At 44.8% G+C, this 15539-nt stretch overlaps 1 protein-coding gene and 1 long non-coding RNA gene across 2 annotated transcripts in view; one reads left to right on the top strand and one right to left on the bottom strand.

Annotated features, from left to right (window-relative positions):
* The window catches only part of CENPU (centromere protein U), a 36977-nt gene extending 22757 nt beyond the window's left edge, over positions 1 to 14220 (top strand). Inside the window, exons 7-13 of the mRNA XM_077848703.1 lie at positions 2014 to 2080; positions 3143 to 3251; positions 8908 to 8986; positions 9214 to 9261; positions 10306 to 10367; positions 12140 to 12296; positions 14003 to 14220. Of these exons, the coding sequence (XP_077704829.1) occupies positions 2014 to 2080; positions 3143 to 3251; positions 8908 to 8986; positions 9214 to 9261; positions 10306 to 10367; positions 12140 to 12296; positions 14003 to 14137 (657 nt within the window). The 3' untranslated portion in view covers positions 14138 to 14220. The remainder of the gene's footprint in view (positions 1 to 2013; positions 2081 to 3142; positions 3252 to 8907; positions 8987 to 9213; positions 9262 to 10305; positions 10368 to 12139; positions 12297 to 14002) is intronic.
* Positions 9508 to 14540, bottom strand: LOC144284321 (uncharacterized). The gene is made up of 2 exons (XR_013352669.1): positions 11508 to 14540; positions 9508 to 10897 (listed from the first exon to the last, which is right to left on the bottom strand). It is a non-coding gene; the product is annotated as an uncharacterized LOC144284321 (long non-coding RNA).
* Between the last annotated feature and the right edge of the window lie 999 nt (positions 14541 to 15539).

Genomic DNA, 15539 nt, shown 5'->3' with positions numbered 1-15539 from the left:
CTCAAATTTTCTTTATCTAAAAGTGTGTTTATTCACCCCTATTTTTAAAAGATGTATTCACTGGGTGTAGAATATTGGGTTGACGTATTTTTCCTCTCAGCTCTTTAATTATGTCTTTCTGTTGTTTTCTGTTCTCTGTTGTTTTTCCGAGAAGGCTGTGAGACTTACTGTTCTCATGTATATTTACTCTGTCCCTTTTCTCTGGCTATTGTCAAGATTTTTGGCTTATCTTTGTTTTTTGGCATTTTAAACATGGTATACTTAAGTATGTTTTTATCTTGCTTTAGGGTTTACTGAGCTTCTTGGATCTGTAATTTGGACAATTCCAGTTGTTTTTTTCTTAAATTTAATTTTTCTATGCCATTCTGACTCTTTGAGAATTCTTATGTATATTTTTGATCTTTGGTATTGTCACACAGGCTCTTGTGACTCTGATCTTTATTTTTTCCCCATTTTCTCTCTGATCTGCAGATTGGATAAATTTTTATTGCTTTGTTTTCAATTTCACTGACCAATCTGCCATTTAAAATCTGCAGTGAATGGAGGCGCCTGGGCGGCTCCGTTGGTTAGGTGTCTGACTCTTAATTTCAGCTTAGGCTATGATCTCAGGGTAGTGATAGTGAGATCAAGACCCTTTTGGGCTCTTTGCTGGGTAGAGTCTGCTTGAGGTCCTCTGCCCCCCCCACCCCCTCCAATTGTGTTCTCTGTTTCTAGTACCCTTCACATTCTTTTTTTTTTTTTTTTTTTTTAAGATTTTATTTATTTATTCATGAGAGGCCCAGAGAGAGAGGCAGAGACATAGGCAGAGGGAGAAGCAGGCTCCCTGCAGGAGCCCGATGTGGGACTCGATCCCAGGACCCTGGGATTACGACCTGAGCCGAAGGCAGACGCTCAACTGCTGAGCCACCCAGGTGCCCCTACCCTTTACATTCTTTTTTTTAAAGATTGTATTTATTTATTCATGAGAGACACACAGAGAGAGAGAGAGAGAGAAAGGCAGAGGGAGAAGCAGGCTCCATGCAGGGAGCCCGATGCGGGAATCCATCCCGGGACTCCAGGACCACGCCCCGGGCCGAAGGCAAACGCTAAACTGCCGAGCCACCCAGGGATCCCCTACCCTTTACATTCTTAATCTCATGCTACTAGCCACTTTCTAGGAAGTTGATGTAGGCTCATTCTGCATGAATGCAGGATCCAGGAACTTCCTACACTCCTAATGCTCTTTTTTTTAAGATTTTATTTATTTATTAGAGGGGTGGGAGGAGAGCATGAACTGGGGCAAGGGGGATGGGGAGAGGGCAGGCTCCCCACTGAGCGCAGAGCCTCAAGCTGGGCTTGGACCCAGGACCCTGCGATCATGACCAGAGTCAAAGGCAGATGCTTCACTGACTGAGCCACCCAGGCGCCCCTGATGCTCTTTTCTAAGCAGTCCTGTTCCAAGTGCTTCTGTTGCTGTCATCTGGTTTCCACTGCCCTAGCAGGAGTAGGAGTACCCGGCTGTGCTGGGACTTAGCTGGCCATGCTTCTGGCAAAGGCGTCCCCCGGCGTGGGGGCGGCAGGGGATCAGGCGTTCCTAGGGGTTCCCCTTCTCGGTTCCCCTGCATGCCTGGTGTCTTAGACCTAAATAAGGGTGTCTCCCCACCCCATTTTGGTGGTTGGTTGTGGCAGGGGAGCTTGTTCAGAAGCTGTTCCTTCTTCATAGCCTGGAGCAGAGATTAAACTGATTCCACACATTATTACCTTAACTAATTAGGATTCAACTTCCTCCAAGGCAATCATTATTAAAAGCCAACTATAAGTTCATTTACTTTTTTATTTTGGGGCAGCTTAGTTTTTTCAATGTCTCTTTATATTACTTTAAGTGGTATACATAATAACTTTTAGAACTAAATGAAAGTAATAGCTAGAATTGAGAGTGTTTGATAATACTGTTGTCAAATACTTGTTTTAAGAGAAGGAAGACTTAAACATCTTTGCTGCCTTTTTTCTTTTTTTTTTTTTTTTTTTTTGTAGAAAACTCAGAAAAAGGAGATATTTTGTGGCAAAAGGAAGAAATCAAGAAGTAAAGCCGTAGACTCAGGTACAGAATAATGTTTTATACTTTGCTGAGCACTCAAGGATTTCATTTTAAAAACGTTTTGTTGTTGTTAAAGTAGTAAATGGTAAGTATATAAAAGTGGTATTTTAAAAAGCTAAAAAAAATGTGACTTCGTAGTAACTGATTTTTTCCAACATCTGTCGTGAAAATTTTCAACCTGCAACAAAGGTGAAAGATTCTTACAATATATATTTATGCTCCTAGATTTTATCACCTCAATTTTTAATTACACAGTATACTTTTCATACACCACAGTTTGTACCCTTTCGTATAAAGGTTGTTTTTTTTTTTTTTTTTTCCCATTCGGCATAACTTTTTTGAGATTCACCCACATTGTTCTGCATTTTTATTGATACAAATAAAAGCTTATTGAAAAATGGGAGGAAAATGAACCATTTTCTCTCTTTGCTTCATTTCTTTTAAAAGATAAGTCCTATATGTTTAGAAAATTTGGAAAGTGTAGAAAGGAAGATAAAATCACCTACAGTCCTGTCACCCAAAAAGAGCCACCCTGCTTTTTGGTATATACCCTTCAATCCTTTTACCGAAACTTCTCATCCAAAGTGGGATCATATCCATATCATTAAGTATCCTACAACCCCGTCTTATTGCATGTTTCATGTTTCATCCACATTACTGAGGCTGAATCAGCACACTGAGGGATCTTTGTGTTCTAGAAGTGGCCTACTACATAGATTAAAATAAAGAAAATACAATTAACAAGGAGCTCTGTTACCAGTAGTGTTGGGTAGCAGCAGACTGTTAAGTAAAGGTGCGGTGGGTAGTTCTGAGTCAGCAGCACTTCAGGCTCTTGCAGTAGAAATGGGAGAACCGAGGAGGCAGCAGTTAGTGACAGTATAGACGGGGATTTGTGAGACTGCATTGGCATGGGGAGAAGTGAGTCCTGTCCCCTCCCGTGTACCTCTTCAACCGTAGGTATTTTTGGCAATCTGGTGGGACGGTTGTTGTTGTCGACTTTCAGAACCCTGGGTCTAGAGCCCAGATATAATCAGTATATTAAATTGACTTATTTTAATATTCTAGATATTTCCGACTGTGTACATATTTGGTGTCTGAAAGGAAAGAAAGCCAGTGACATCACAGAATTAGATGTTGTTTTGTCTGCATTTGAGAAAACCATCCTAGAGTATGAGTAAGTCTCTTGATGTGATATATGCACCCAATGAATTTTCCTTGAAGCACCACTTTTGCTCATCCCAAGGCTTTTGATGTATTTTCATCATCTAGTTACATATTTTTATATTTCTATTATAATTGTTTTCTTTAATCCTGTGAATTATATAATAGTATGTTTTGGAATGTCCAAATATGTGACTTTTTAATTTATTTTTTTGTAATAAGCTTATATCTTAAATATGTCATGATCAAATTTGATGGACTAGTGGTATTTTTTGTAATTTTGGGGCTTTCTTTATGGCCTAGCACGTAATCTATGGAGAACCTAACTATTGGATCTATGTGGAATCAGTATTATTTTTCCTGATTCTTTTTACCAATTAATGCTATATATATTTAGAAACTATTCTATTAGGACATCATGTTTAAAATTGCTCTGTCTTGTAGAATGAACATTTTATCCTGTGGTACCCTATCCATTCCTAAAAATGCTTTTTTTGTCTTAAAATCTATTTGATCTGATTCTAGTTTTATGCCACTAGATTTCTTTTGCTAGCATTTGCTAGAATTTATATCTTTTTCCTTCCTTTTATTTCCAGCCTTTGTCTAACCTTAAAAATTTTTTTATAAGAAATAGTAAAGGTTAGGGGCACCGGGGTGGCTCACTTGGTTAAGCATCTGCCCTTGACTCAGGTCATGATTACAGGGTCCTGCTCAGTGAGAAGTTGCTTCTCCCACTGCCTTTGCCCCTCCCCCTGATTGTGCATGCATGCATGCTCTCTCCCCAAATAAATAAATAGAATATTAAAAAAAAGAAAGAATAAAGTTTAAATCCAATGTGTCCATCTTTGTTGACTTAGTCCATTTACATTTATTATAATTATTAATATATGTGGAAGAATGTGTTGATATATTTTTACTACTTTAGATTTTTTTTGTTGTTCTACTTTGATGTTTTTAATTAGAACTTTTTTAAAAAATAGAATTTGTAACTCTCCACTAATAAGATTAGAACTTTGGCACGCTCCCTTAATTCTTGGTCACCTCTCCCTTTCCCCTACCCTAGAGATTTTTACTTCTGGGGTAAGATAGTATTTTTTCTCTTCTCTCTTAAGATAGCAACAACCCTTATTAAGGTATTTATCTGATCACCTTTATTTCACATATTTCTTACACCAGCCTCTGGTAGTATCTCTTATCTAAGTGCTTCATTCCAACTCTTTTGAGTGCAGGTCTTTATGCTGTAAAATTCTAAATCCTTTGGATTATTATGGTCATGACACTGAATTTGAATGACATTTTAGCTGGATATAGTATTCTAGGTTCTAAATAACTTCCTTAAATACTTCTGAGTCACTATTCCTTTGCCTTTTGCATCTAGTGTTGACTTGGAAAATTTGGTGTCTTTTGAAGTCTTGTTTACATGTGATCTGCTCTTTCTAAGCTTTTAGAATATTTTGTCTGTGATATGCTTTGGTTTCACTGTATTGGGTCTGACCTTTCCAGTCTAAGGTGGTTCTTTTTTAATTCCAAAGTTAAAAAAATGTTTGTTCTTGCTAATATTATATCCATGTTTTCTGTTTTTTCTATACGTCCTCAGTCTAGAAACTAGAAGTTTGCTAATTTATTTCTCTGCTATCTCCATTATGTCATTTATCCCATCTACTGTAGAGTTCAGTATGTAGCCATATAACTTTTTCTCTAACGTTTCTATTTGGTTCTCTTTTATGTCTTTTGTTTTATGTTACTACTGTCCTCTTCAGAATATTTATTAGGCTAATTTCAAAATACTGGTTCATCTATTATGAAATACCTGCTTCTCTTAGAATTTCTGATCTAACAGTTTTTGATGCAGTTGTATTCCTCCAGTGTGTTGTTACTCCAGCCTATGAGCTTATTTACCCCTGGGTCTGTCAGCTGCTTGGTCAGACAGACAGTGGGTATGAGGGAAGACCCAAACCTTGATTCCTGTTCATTCCCAGAAGTGCCAGTAATGAGGGTGGATAAGGCCTAGGGTAGGAAGCCTCAGTCACTTATCCTGCAAAGTAACCTGTCAGGTCAGGATTTAACCTTTGTCCTCCAGCGATAAGTAGCATTCAGAGCTGCTGCACTCCTAGATTATCATTCTCCAGCCCTGAGGGTTTAGCAGGGAAGGAGGAGGAGACCAAGGCAGTCTCCACTTTGTCTCCAGGCCCCACAAACACAGCCCAGGTTTTACTCTTAAAGACACAGGGACAGAGGTCTGATTGGCTGCAGCTGTTAGGGAGGCACAGCTTGTGAGGAGCATGCTGGGGAAGCAGCAGAGGCCAACCTTGACATCTCCTTTCCTGTCCTTCCTGTCCTGGGCCACAGCCACCTCCCCTCTCACCAGTTCACCCATTTTAAATACGTCTTTCTCTCACCTTGGGAATTTTCACAGCTTTCCCCACAGGGGGTGGGGGCAGATTTCCCTCTTTGGTTCTTCTGGAGTTGATCTTGGGGAAAGAAGCCAGCCTGTCATACTAACTTATTATCTTTGTGGCAATTGTCTATTTTATTCTTCTGTACAGTGTCCCCCCCCCCCTTTTTTTTTTCTGGTACTGCATGTTCCAAAATCAATTTGCTGTTAAAATTGGCACAGGTCTTTCACCTACCCAAGACGGTCTCCACTGTGTTATCCTTTTCCCATTCATAAATCTCTTCAAAAGGAAGAAAAGACTTAGAGATTTCTGAGATTTTAGTGAAATGGCAATATCTTGCCTCTTAGCATAGTGATCATCTATGTATTTCCCTTTACCAGAGACCTTTATAATTTCATATGCCTTTGTGTTGTCCTTTTGTTTCAACATGAAGGACTCCCTTTAGTAATTCTTGTAAGCAGGTCTAGTGATGATGAACCCAGCCTTTGTTTATCTGGGAAAGTATTTCTCAGGTTTTTTTTTTTTTTTTTTAAGATTTTATTTATTCATGAGAGACCCACAGAGAACGGCAGAGACCCAGGCAGAGGGAGAAGCAGGCACCACGCAGGGAGCCTCCCTGCCTGACGTGGGACTCTACCCCGGGTCTCCAGGATCACACCCTGGGCTGCAGGCAGCGCTAGACTGCTGCACCACCAGGGCTGCCCATATTTCTCAGTTTTTGAAGGATAAGTCTGCCAAGTACAGTGTTCTTGGTTGGCGCTTGTGTCTTTCAGTGCTTTGTGTATGTCCTTCCACCCTCCTGTCCTGTAATGTCTCTGCTGAGAAATGCACTGACCATGTTATGGGAGTTCCCTTGTACGTGACAACTTTTCTCTTGCTATTTTCAAGATTCTGGTTTTGCCTTTGAATTTTGAAGTTAAGATGATTTTTGAGTTGTTAGCAAATTCATAGGCCTCCATTTCTTTATTTAGGACCTGTTTCTGGGGGTTTAAACTTTTTTTTTTTTTTTTAAAGATTTTATTTATTTATTCATGATAGTCACACAGAGAGAGACAGAGAGGCAGAGACACAGGTAGAGGGAGAAGCAGGCTCCATGCAGGGAGCCTGACGTGGGATTTGATCCTCGGTCTCCAGGATCGCGCCCCGGGCCAAAGGCAGGCGCCAAACCGCTGCGCCACCCAGGGATCCCTGTTTCTGGGGGTTTATTTCCCTCTTGACTGGGTTATGTTTTCTTGTTTCTTCTAGTGCCTTATTTTTTGCTGTGTTTTGTACAGTTTAAAAGCAGCCATCTCCTTTGCCAGTCTGGATGGTCCTTTAATCCTTTTCTGAGGATGTCTGTTCTCTGGGCTTGTGCATGTGGTTGCCCAACTAGGGAGGTTTGGGCTTTCTTTTGTTGGGATTTATAATCTCTCGAGACTAGAGCTCCCTCTGGTGTCTCTCTGCGGCACTGTAAGCTCCGGTGCGGCAACAAGCTGCTCAGCTCATTTTTGATCTCTGTCATCAGAGGCATCCAGGCTATTTCAGTTCCCACCATTCCTCTACTTCGAGTGACAGAGAAACCATTCCAAACTTTGGATAACATTCTCCTTTTCTCTTTCCCTCCCAGGGGAGAAGGCATGACCTGGGCCATTTGTCCTGAGCTCCTGTGTGTAGCGTTTCCGGTTCTCTGTTGTTAGAGCAAACCACTGAACTCTCTTCTCCGTGGCAGCCAGGCATCCAAAGTCTGTTTTTTTTTTTTTTTTTTTTTAAGGTTTTATTTATTTATTCGAGAGAGAGAGAGAGAGAAAGAGAGAGGCAGAGACACAGGCAGAGGGAGAAGCAGGCTCCATGCAGGAGCCCGACGTGGGACTCAATCCCTGGTCTCCAGGATCATGCCCTGGGCTGAAGGCAGCGCTAAACCGCTGAGCCACCCGGGCTGCCCCGAGTGTGCTGGTTCTGTTAGCATTCCAGATCAGGCAAGATGGAAAGGACTCCCTCAGGCAGCCCCCTTAAAAGCCAGAATGTTGAAGACACGTTCTGTTGTCTTTCCCAAGGGAGAAACCATGCCCTGAGTTTCTCGAAAGAACCAAGCTGGCGTGGGAGATGGGCTGTTGAAGTTGCTGTGAAACTGCTTTTCTTCCCTGTTTCAGTAGGACAGTTCTTCACCTCGAACTTGCCTGCAACTTCTTAATTGGTTTTTGGAATTCTCATAAGGCTCTGTGGGCTGTATATAGTTAAGTTGGTTTCTCTGTGGAGGGAATCTGGTCTGGGGCTGCCTATTCTGCTGTCCTGCTGGTGTCACTAGAAATACCTTTTAATACTCTTTTTTTGATGAGAACTTAGACATCTGTATTAGAAAGTACAGGCCGCCTCTTCTCAGTGTTCTGCTGAGCTCGGTCCCCTTCTGCCGAGGGACTTGTTCCTGCATGTGGAGTTCCCCCAAGAAAGAAACCATTTTCTAATTACCCGTCGCTTATACAAAATGTTTATTACTTTCAACTAAAAGGGCCCTTTCTAGTATCCTGTGGCGCCGAGGCAGAGTAGGGGGTTAGCTGCTGTCGCAGGAGGTGGCGCCGTTGCTGCACACTGTGGGTCTGCATGTGGCCGTGAGAGCCACACGGGGAGACCTGGGCTCCCTTTTCCTGATAACAAGTTGGTTAGGGTCAGCTGTGGAAGGGCTTGAAGAATTGACTTTTGGCTGCTTCGGTCCAGCTGGCCTCTCCCTGCTTGTTGGTTAATCCAGATGTTCCTCACTTACCCCTCCAGCTGGTGGCAGGCAGGGAGAGGCCAAAGCCTGCTGCTCACTGGACCGGGTGGCAGGACAGGGGGACAGGGACCGGCTGTAACGCTTTCCACACCGCTTGCCTTCACCTGTGGACGTCGCCAGTGTCGAGAAGTGAAGCTGATCACCTACCTGAAGGTTTAGGGGAAAATGTTTCCTGTTCTTTCTCTTCTGTTGAGAATGTTTTTTTAAAAATATTTTACTTATTTGAGAGAGCACGCGAGAGTGAGTGCACAAGCGGGGGGAGGAGGACAGAGGGAGAAGCAGGCTCCACGATCAACGTGGGGCTCGACCCCAGGACCACGGATGACGACCTCAGTCCAACACAGCCGCTTAACCCACTGAGCTACCCAGGCATCCCTAAGCCCGAGAACTATCTTTAGCCGTGCCATCCTAGACACTCAAGATGGTGCATGCCACGTCATGGCTTGCTCATGTGCTAAGCAAATGAAACACACTTTTCAGCCTCCTTTATAGGGTACCTTTTAAGCTTTGTTTTCTCCCTGCTACAGGCAAAATGTAGAATCTAAAACTTGTAAGGAAGCCATCAAAGAGTTTCATTCTGATGTGAAAGAAGAACTCCTCAAAATGGTAGGTCCATTGACATACATTTCTTGGTCTAGATTTGTTTTGCTAATCCTGAGACAGCTTAGGGTTATTTCTGAAAAAATTGCATTTGCTGGTGACGTGGTAAAGAACTCGTGAGAACTGAGTACTCATGTTTCACAGGCTGTTTTTAAACTAAATATGATGTATTGTCAGTAAATAAATATTCATGTGTATTTTCCAAACTTAAAATGCTTTTTTCTTTTGTGCAGCTTAAAGAATTCCAGATGTCAAAAACACTGAAAAGGAATAACATGAAGGTAAATCACTGGTGTGATTAAGAAGCGTAGTCACATACAACACTGACACCTGCAGAGCTAAGTAACGTCCTGCCTCTGGGCTTTAGGACCCTCGCTTTGTAGAAGAGTTGTTTTTTTTCAGTCAGGCTTTTATTTGGTGGGTCTTGTGGTTGTGCACTATGAATGCATGCTGAGGGGTGGGGATCCCACCCAGCCTAAAATGGCTGTCAAGCCCCAAATAACCACTTCCATGGTATTAACTAATAGTTGTTAAGTAACATATATTTATGGCTTTTATGACTGTCAAAGAGTAAAACCTTCTAGAATAAGAACTGTCCCATGTCAAGGGACGGCATGGGAAGACTACGGCGTTAGGGGTGGGGTGAAGGACATTTCTTGTCCTGGTTCCGCTACTTCGATCTTGTACCATCTTCTTGGAAACGCTTCACATATCCCTAGGATATGTGAGGAGAAACAAGCCAGTGAACACCCATCAGTTTATGGGCGACCCAGGTGACCTCCGAGCTGTAAACTTGCATGAATCCAGGCGTGAAGGAGCAGTTCCCCCTCGACATTTATAATAGCAGTGGATTTGCGATGCACACATTGTCGTTTCAGTGATTACAGGCTTTTTCCTTCAGTTTTATTCCTTACTGGTCACCTCTGCGTTACTTACCAGCAAGTGGGAACAGTCTGAATGTCCAGCCGTGGGATGTCTGGTCGTCCCTAAAAGATGATAAATACGGGCTGGCTCAGGGCACTGTCCTCCTCGTGTTTTCCCGGCACACCTACAGAAGCGGCCAAGGCCGTCCTGGGCAGCTCACGGGGGGTGAAGCCCTGGCCCCGCTGCCTGCGTTCCCACCGGTCCCGTCCCCGGCTCCCCCCAGCAGCACCCATCGCCCCCCAGCCCCGTGCGCTGTGATGCCGGGTCTCTGCCCCTCCGAGCCCAGTTCTGGGGGCTGCGGGGAGTCTGTCTCCCACCGCATCTCTAACACCTGGTTCCGGGGAGCAAGCATCGCGCACAGATTTAAGGAGAGATTTTAACAAATCCTCGTGTCACTTTAGGTTATTTCCGATATTGAGAAGAAGAGGCAGCATCTGCTTGAACTCCAGAATGAACTGCTTCGGTAAGGTGACGCCAGAACCGCCCAGAACTTGCTGGGAAGGATTTAGCCACGGCCCGGCCACTGGCCCCTGGGGTCTGTCATGGGCCTGCATCCCGGCGTCCCTGAGCCTGGCAGCCGGGGAAGGCGCGCTGCGAGCCGGAGCTGTCGGCCGAGGAGCCCTGAGCGCTGACCTCCCGTCACCTGCTGGTGGCCACGTGCAGAGGCTCTGGGCCAGGCCGCCTTGGGGCCGTGCTAGCGGCGGAGCAGCCTCCAGCACGCCTGCCAACAGGGAGCCTCACGTACCGGCCGGGTGCTGGAGAACCAAGTGCGTAAACACGCCAAGTTCGGCGAGCGCCCTGTAGCGCTCACAGGGTTGTTGCTGTCAGTGTGGTGCTGGCGCAGGCCCTCGCCACATGCGGGGCTTGGAGAGCGGCCGGGGTGTCCCCCCGGGCTGTCCCCGTGGTCACCTCCCGAGGCCGGCACCTGCCGTGTGAGCTGAGGGCTGCGGGAACGCAGTGGAGAAATAAGGCTCGGCCGTCTGCTTCCAGGAGCTGCAAAAAAACGGGGCAAGAAAGTGGTCTCGTCAGAGAAGACAGCCTGCAGTTACAGGGCCGAGTTTTAAAGGAGAGAGGGCAGAGGAGGGTAGGACGGGGTGAGGTGGGGGGTCCAGCCCGTGGGCTTCCAGTCCAGTCTGTGGGTTACGATGTCTGTATGATAAGAACCAGACCTTTTTAAAGACCAGCCTCTCCGTTCCTTTTCTAGATAAAATTCTCAAAGTTGAAAAGTATATCTTGAAAAGGCCTAGAAAAAACATGTGGGGCATTGGGATTTTAACTTTCACGTGGGAAACCTCAGGCCTGGGGGAGGGAACTCACCCCCAGTCCCGCCCCTAGGAAGCAGGGAGTCAGGATCTCGTGTCTGCAGACGGGCTGCGAAATCTGCACCCCTGACCACAACCCTCATCAGCTTTTCCACAATGCTGCGTTTGTTCAACAGACACAACTGTTAAAGGACTTTTCTAAAATTATACTGCAGGATACTTGCTTTTGATCTTAAAAAAAAATTGGCAGCCTCTACCCTTCCCCGTCCATAAAATTCAAGATATTCTTTTTTATTTTATAGGTAAGAAACTTAAGACACTGAGACAGAAAGTAGTCTTACCCGTGCATTTTCCACCCAGGCGCTCTGGAAGTTTTTCCTCCGGTTTTACTAGATGTTGGGAACTGGGCAAAGGCCAGGCCCTGCTGTGCTTCCACTGCTACCCTGCGGGGCCCACGTCCCCGCCCAAGGGTGGGAGGAGCTGGCCACGTTGCTGTCATGCAGGAGATGCTGGAGATCCCTGGAGTCCCTCTAAATGGCCAACTGGGTTGTAGGATGTGCGAGGCATCTTTCTTCTCAGGGTTTCATTTCTAATTACTCTGTATCATATTTCAGAGTTTTGTCTATATTTAGTTTTTTTTTTTTCTTTTTTTTTTTTTTAATAGAGACAGAGAGAGGCAGAGACACAGGCAGAGGGAGTAGCAGGTTCCATGCAGGGAGCCACGTGGAACTCGATCCGGGGTCTCCAGGATCACACCCCAGGCCGAAGGTGGCGCTAAACTGCTGAGCCACCGGGGCTGCCCTAGTTTTGTCTATATTTTAAATTGAAATCTAGACCCCATCACACATTCATAATTTCATAACTGAAGGCCTCTTCAAAGCCCTAGCCCCTTCCCTTGCACACTCGGCCTCTTCCCCCAAGGCTGTTACACTTTCCTGGAGGCCTTCATTTAGGGGAAACTGTTGTGTTGCAGGTTAGAACCACAGATGAAGCAACTCCAGATAAAGCATGATGAACTCACGGAGAGAAAATCTTCCCTTAGGGATGCCGCAGGCTTCTTATCTAACCTGAAACAGCTTCATCAAGATTATTCGGCTATTCGAGAGAAAGAACCTCACGTAAAGGAAACGGTAACTGCAATTTTTAAAATTCACTGTGATTGAGAAGGTTCAGGGCATTTGCACGGTGGAGTACTTCCGCGGGAGCTCTGGGGAGAGATGTGGGTGCAGATTCCAGTCTGCCCACACAGCAGCGCTGCGAATCCATCGGCTCAAGCTACTTAAGGCTAGAGGAATAGAGGATGGTCTGGACACGCTGACTTTATGAACATATTTGCGCGTTAAGAGAAACGACTGGGCAAGAGAGGGGTGTCCTCTGTATGCCGCGCTCACACCACTTTGCTTCGTACACTCATCACTGGAAGGCCACACGGCTTTTCTTTTGTTCCACCCTTGCTCATGGTAGCTTTTCTTTTACCTGAAAAAAAACATTCTCCCCTTTACCTGGTAGGTGTAATTTTAGAAGTTGGGACACACAGAAGGGACACAGTAGGGAAAGGTCGGGTTATTTTAATAGAACTTGTGGCTTCTGGATTTTTGCTGCAGATGATGCTATTGTTAGGCTAACCAGCTCAGATCAATAGAAATTTAAATTATAGGAAAAAAAACGAATATAACTTAATATGAAATGTAAATACATGTATCTTATCATATTTATATTCTTCCCTATGTTCAATTTTAAGTTTTTTCCACTAGCTTAAAAGCCTTAAGTTTGTCTGTGTATTAGATCTGAAAATAGAAATTAGATCTTCTCAATGAATGCTTTCTGTGACTAGTTTGCTAACTAGTCTAAAGCTTACTTGGGGTTGGGGACTAGAGATGTTCGTGGCCCTGCTGGAGTTTGGACGGGATTCGACTTTGTGGGGTACACTACTCTAATGTGTTCTTTGCGTGCCCGCAGGCCTTCTATGCTCTCTGGTAGTGTCTTCCTTTCCGGCAGTTGGTATTTGTGTGCATGTCGTCTCTCCTAAACCAGAGATCTTCCACCAAGTGTCAGTGCTCCCCCCTGTCGCCTGCTGTCGCCTGCCTGAGAGTAAGTGGCCCGGCCAGCTGGGCTGCATCAGGCTCTCAGTGTCTCTGACTGGAGTCCAGAGTAGTAACAGGTTATAGTCTAGAAAGAACCAATTATGTGGTGGTAGGAATCTGCTGAAAGCTGCTCTTGTCAATAGTAAGGAAAACACCTTGAAAACATGAAATTACACCCTTATCCTCAGTGTGAGCACACTTGCAGGGGGAGCACAGTCCCTTGTCCTCAGCTATGGTTACAGCATGCAGCTCAGCCTCACGATTTGATTTCTATTTTATGTTGGGTTAGATCCTAATTTTGCCTTTAACCTTCCCCATCGGTTTTTCTGGGTGACGACTTTTTTCCTCTTGAACTTCTGTGGCCTGGTGTTGCCCTTCCCATAGTTCTTCCAGTAAAAGTGCAGCTGCCTTAGAGTTTTCTGGGTTTAAAATAGGCTTGAGGTCAGCGGACTTGCCCAAACTCTGTCTCAATCTGTATGAGGAATGATTTTGTTTTAAATAGTTTAGATGCCGCCGTTCTTGGAACCAACTGGTCTTCTGAGAGGAGACCAGCCTACACTTTCTAGAACAGTTCCCTTATAACCTTGTTACTTCTGCCCTAAGAAAAAGGATTAACCCAATTTTTTTAATGATCCTAATTGAAAAAAAAAAAAAAGTTAATGCAAAGCTCTACTTAACACTGAGCTGTGTAACAAATAAGATTATAGAAGTTTTTTAAACTTGATAATCTAAATATGATTTTCCTTCAACAGTATGATTCATCCAGCCTTCCAGCTCTGTTAGTGACAGCGAGAGCCCTTTTGGGAGCTGAAAACCACCTGCAAAATATCAACCATCGATTAGAGAAGCTCCTTGACCAGAAAGGAGACCCAACTACTAAGCTGTGACTGTATAAAGACTAGTCCCCTGCTATTGCCTGTTGCCTTCAGATACTGTACTTTTGTAAATAAAAATTGAGAAGTTAGCTTAACTTGTCACTTGTTCAAGCTGGGTTGTCACCAAAATTGATTATTACTTTGTTCATAGTCAATTGATTTGAAGGGACCACATTAGGTGGCAAGTTGGTATAAGTAGCTTTAGGGGCTATAACTATCTTCTCTGGTTATAACTATCTTCTCTGGTTAGTATCTTGAGTAGTAAGTTCTACAGTGTTGACACCTAATCAGACGCTGACACGTAAGAGTTCTAACCTGAACAAGTAGAACGACCCTGAGCTCCCTAAATCTGCATACACCTACACACAGAGCAGTTCCTCCTGAAGAACCCCTGAGGGCTGACATTCTGCACAAATGATAGAGAGACACCCTCCCCCCCCCCCCCCCGGAGAAAGGTTAAGAGATGGACATAGGGTGGCGATGGGAACCCCACCCCTGAAGTGCCAGCCCACAGCAGGGAGGAACAGCACTGAGGGGCCTGCATGCGGACTCACCAGCCCTGGGGCACAATGGAGGGGGACCCCAAAACCAGAACATCAATTTAAAGGACAGTGAAGGAAGCCCGTTTACTATCCTTCCAATATCTGCCAAGCTATAGGAGAACTGCTGGAACTCTGGGGCTGACGGGCTGATAAGCACCACTGTTTACTTTCCCCCTCTTCCTGGATAGCCTGACTGGAGCAGGGTCCAGGCCCTCTAACCCCTCTTCCAGGGCTGTCCCATTGAGCCCTAAGCCTCCAGACCCTGGCAACTGCAGGGCTGTGTGCAAAGAGAGGACCTCCCAACTAACTGCCAGGCCTGCACCTGCCCCAGCTGTCCCACCAGCACTGCCTCAGCACAATGTGTGTCAGGGCAACTCCAGCATGGTGGGCCGGGACCCCCCAACCTGTGTACATGCCAACTCCAGCCATCTCACTGGGGAGGTACTAGTGTTGAGTATACCAGGACACTGGCCTGTGCCTGCTGGCCCACACCCACTCCAGCCAGACTACCAGATTAAACCTGGCCCAGGCTAGCCCCAGCTGTCCCCCCCCAAGGACCAGAAGTTATATATGTTGGTGTGTGTGTGTGTGTGTATATATATATATAAAACTTGTGATAACCAAAACCTTAAAATAGACAAAGTAAAAGGAACCCAAACGCCAAAGAAAACCATCAAACCACAAGAGAAATACAGAGAACCGAAACAGCCAGGAAATGATTAACAAAATGGCAGTAAGTACATCCTACTGATACGCTCCAATCATAAGACCGTGTAGCTAAACAAATTTTAAAAACAACCTATCTGCTGCCTAAATGAAACACTTTGGGCCTAAACACAATGAAAGTAAAGGAATGGAGAAAGATATTCCCT

The sequence above is a fragment of the Canis aureus genome, chromosome 15 (genome assembly GCF_053574225.1).
Source record: "Canis aureus isolate CA01 chromosome 15, VMU_Caureus_v.1.0, whole genome shotgun sequence".
Taxonomy (NCBI): Eukaryota; Metazoa; Chordata; class Mammalia; order Carnivora; family Canidae; genus Canis; species Canis aureus.
This window is presented reverse-complemented; position numbering and strand designations above follow the sequence as displayed.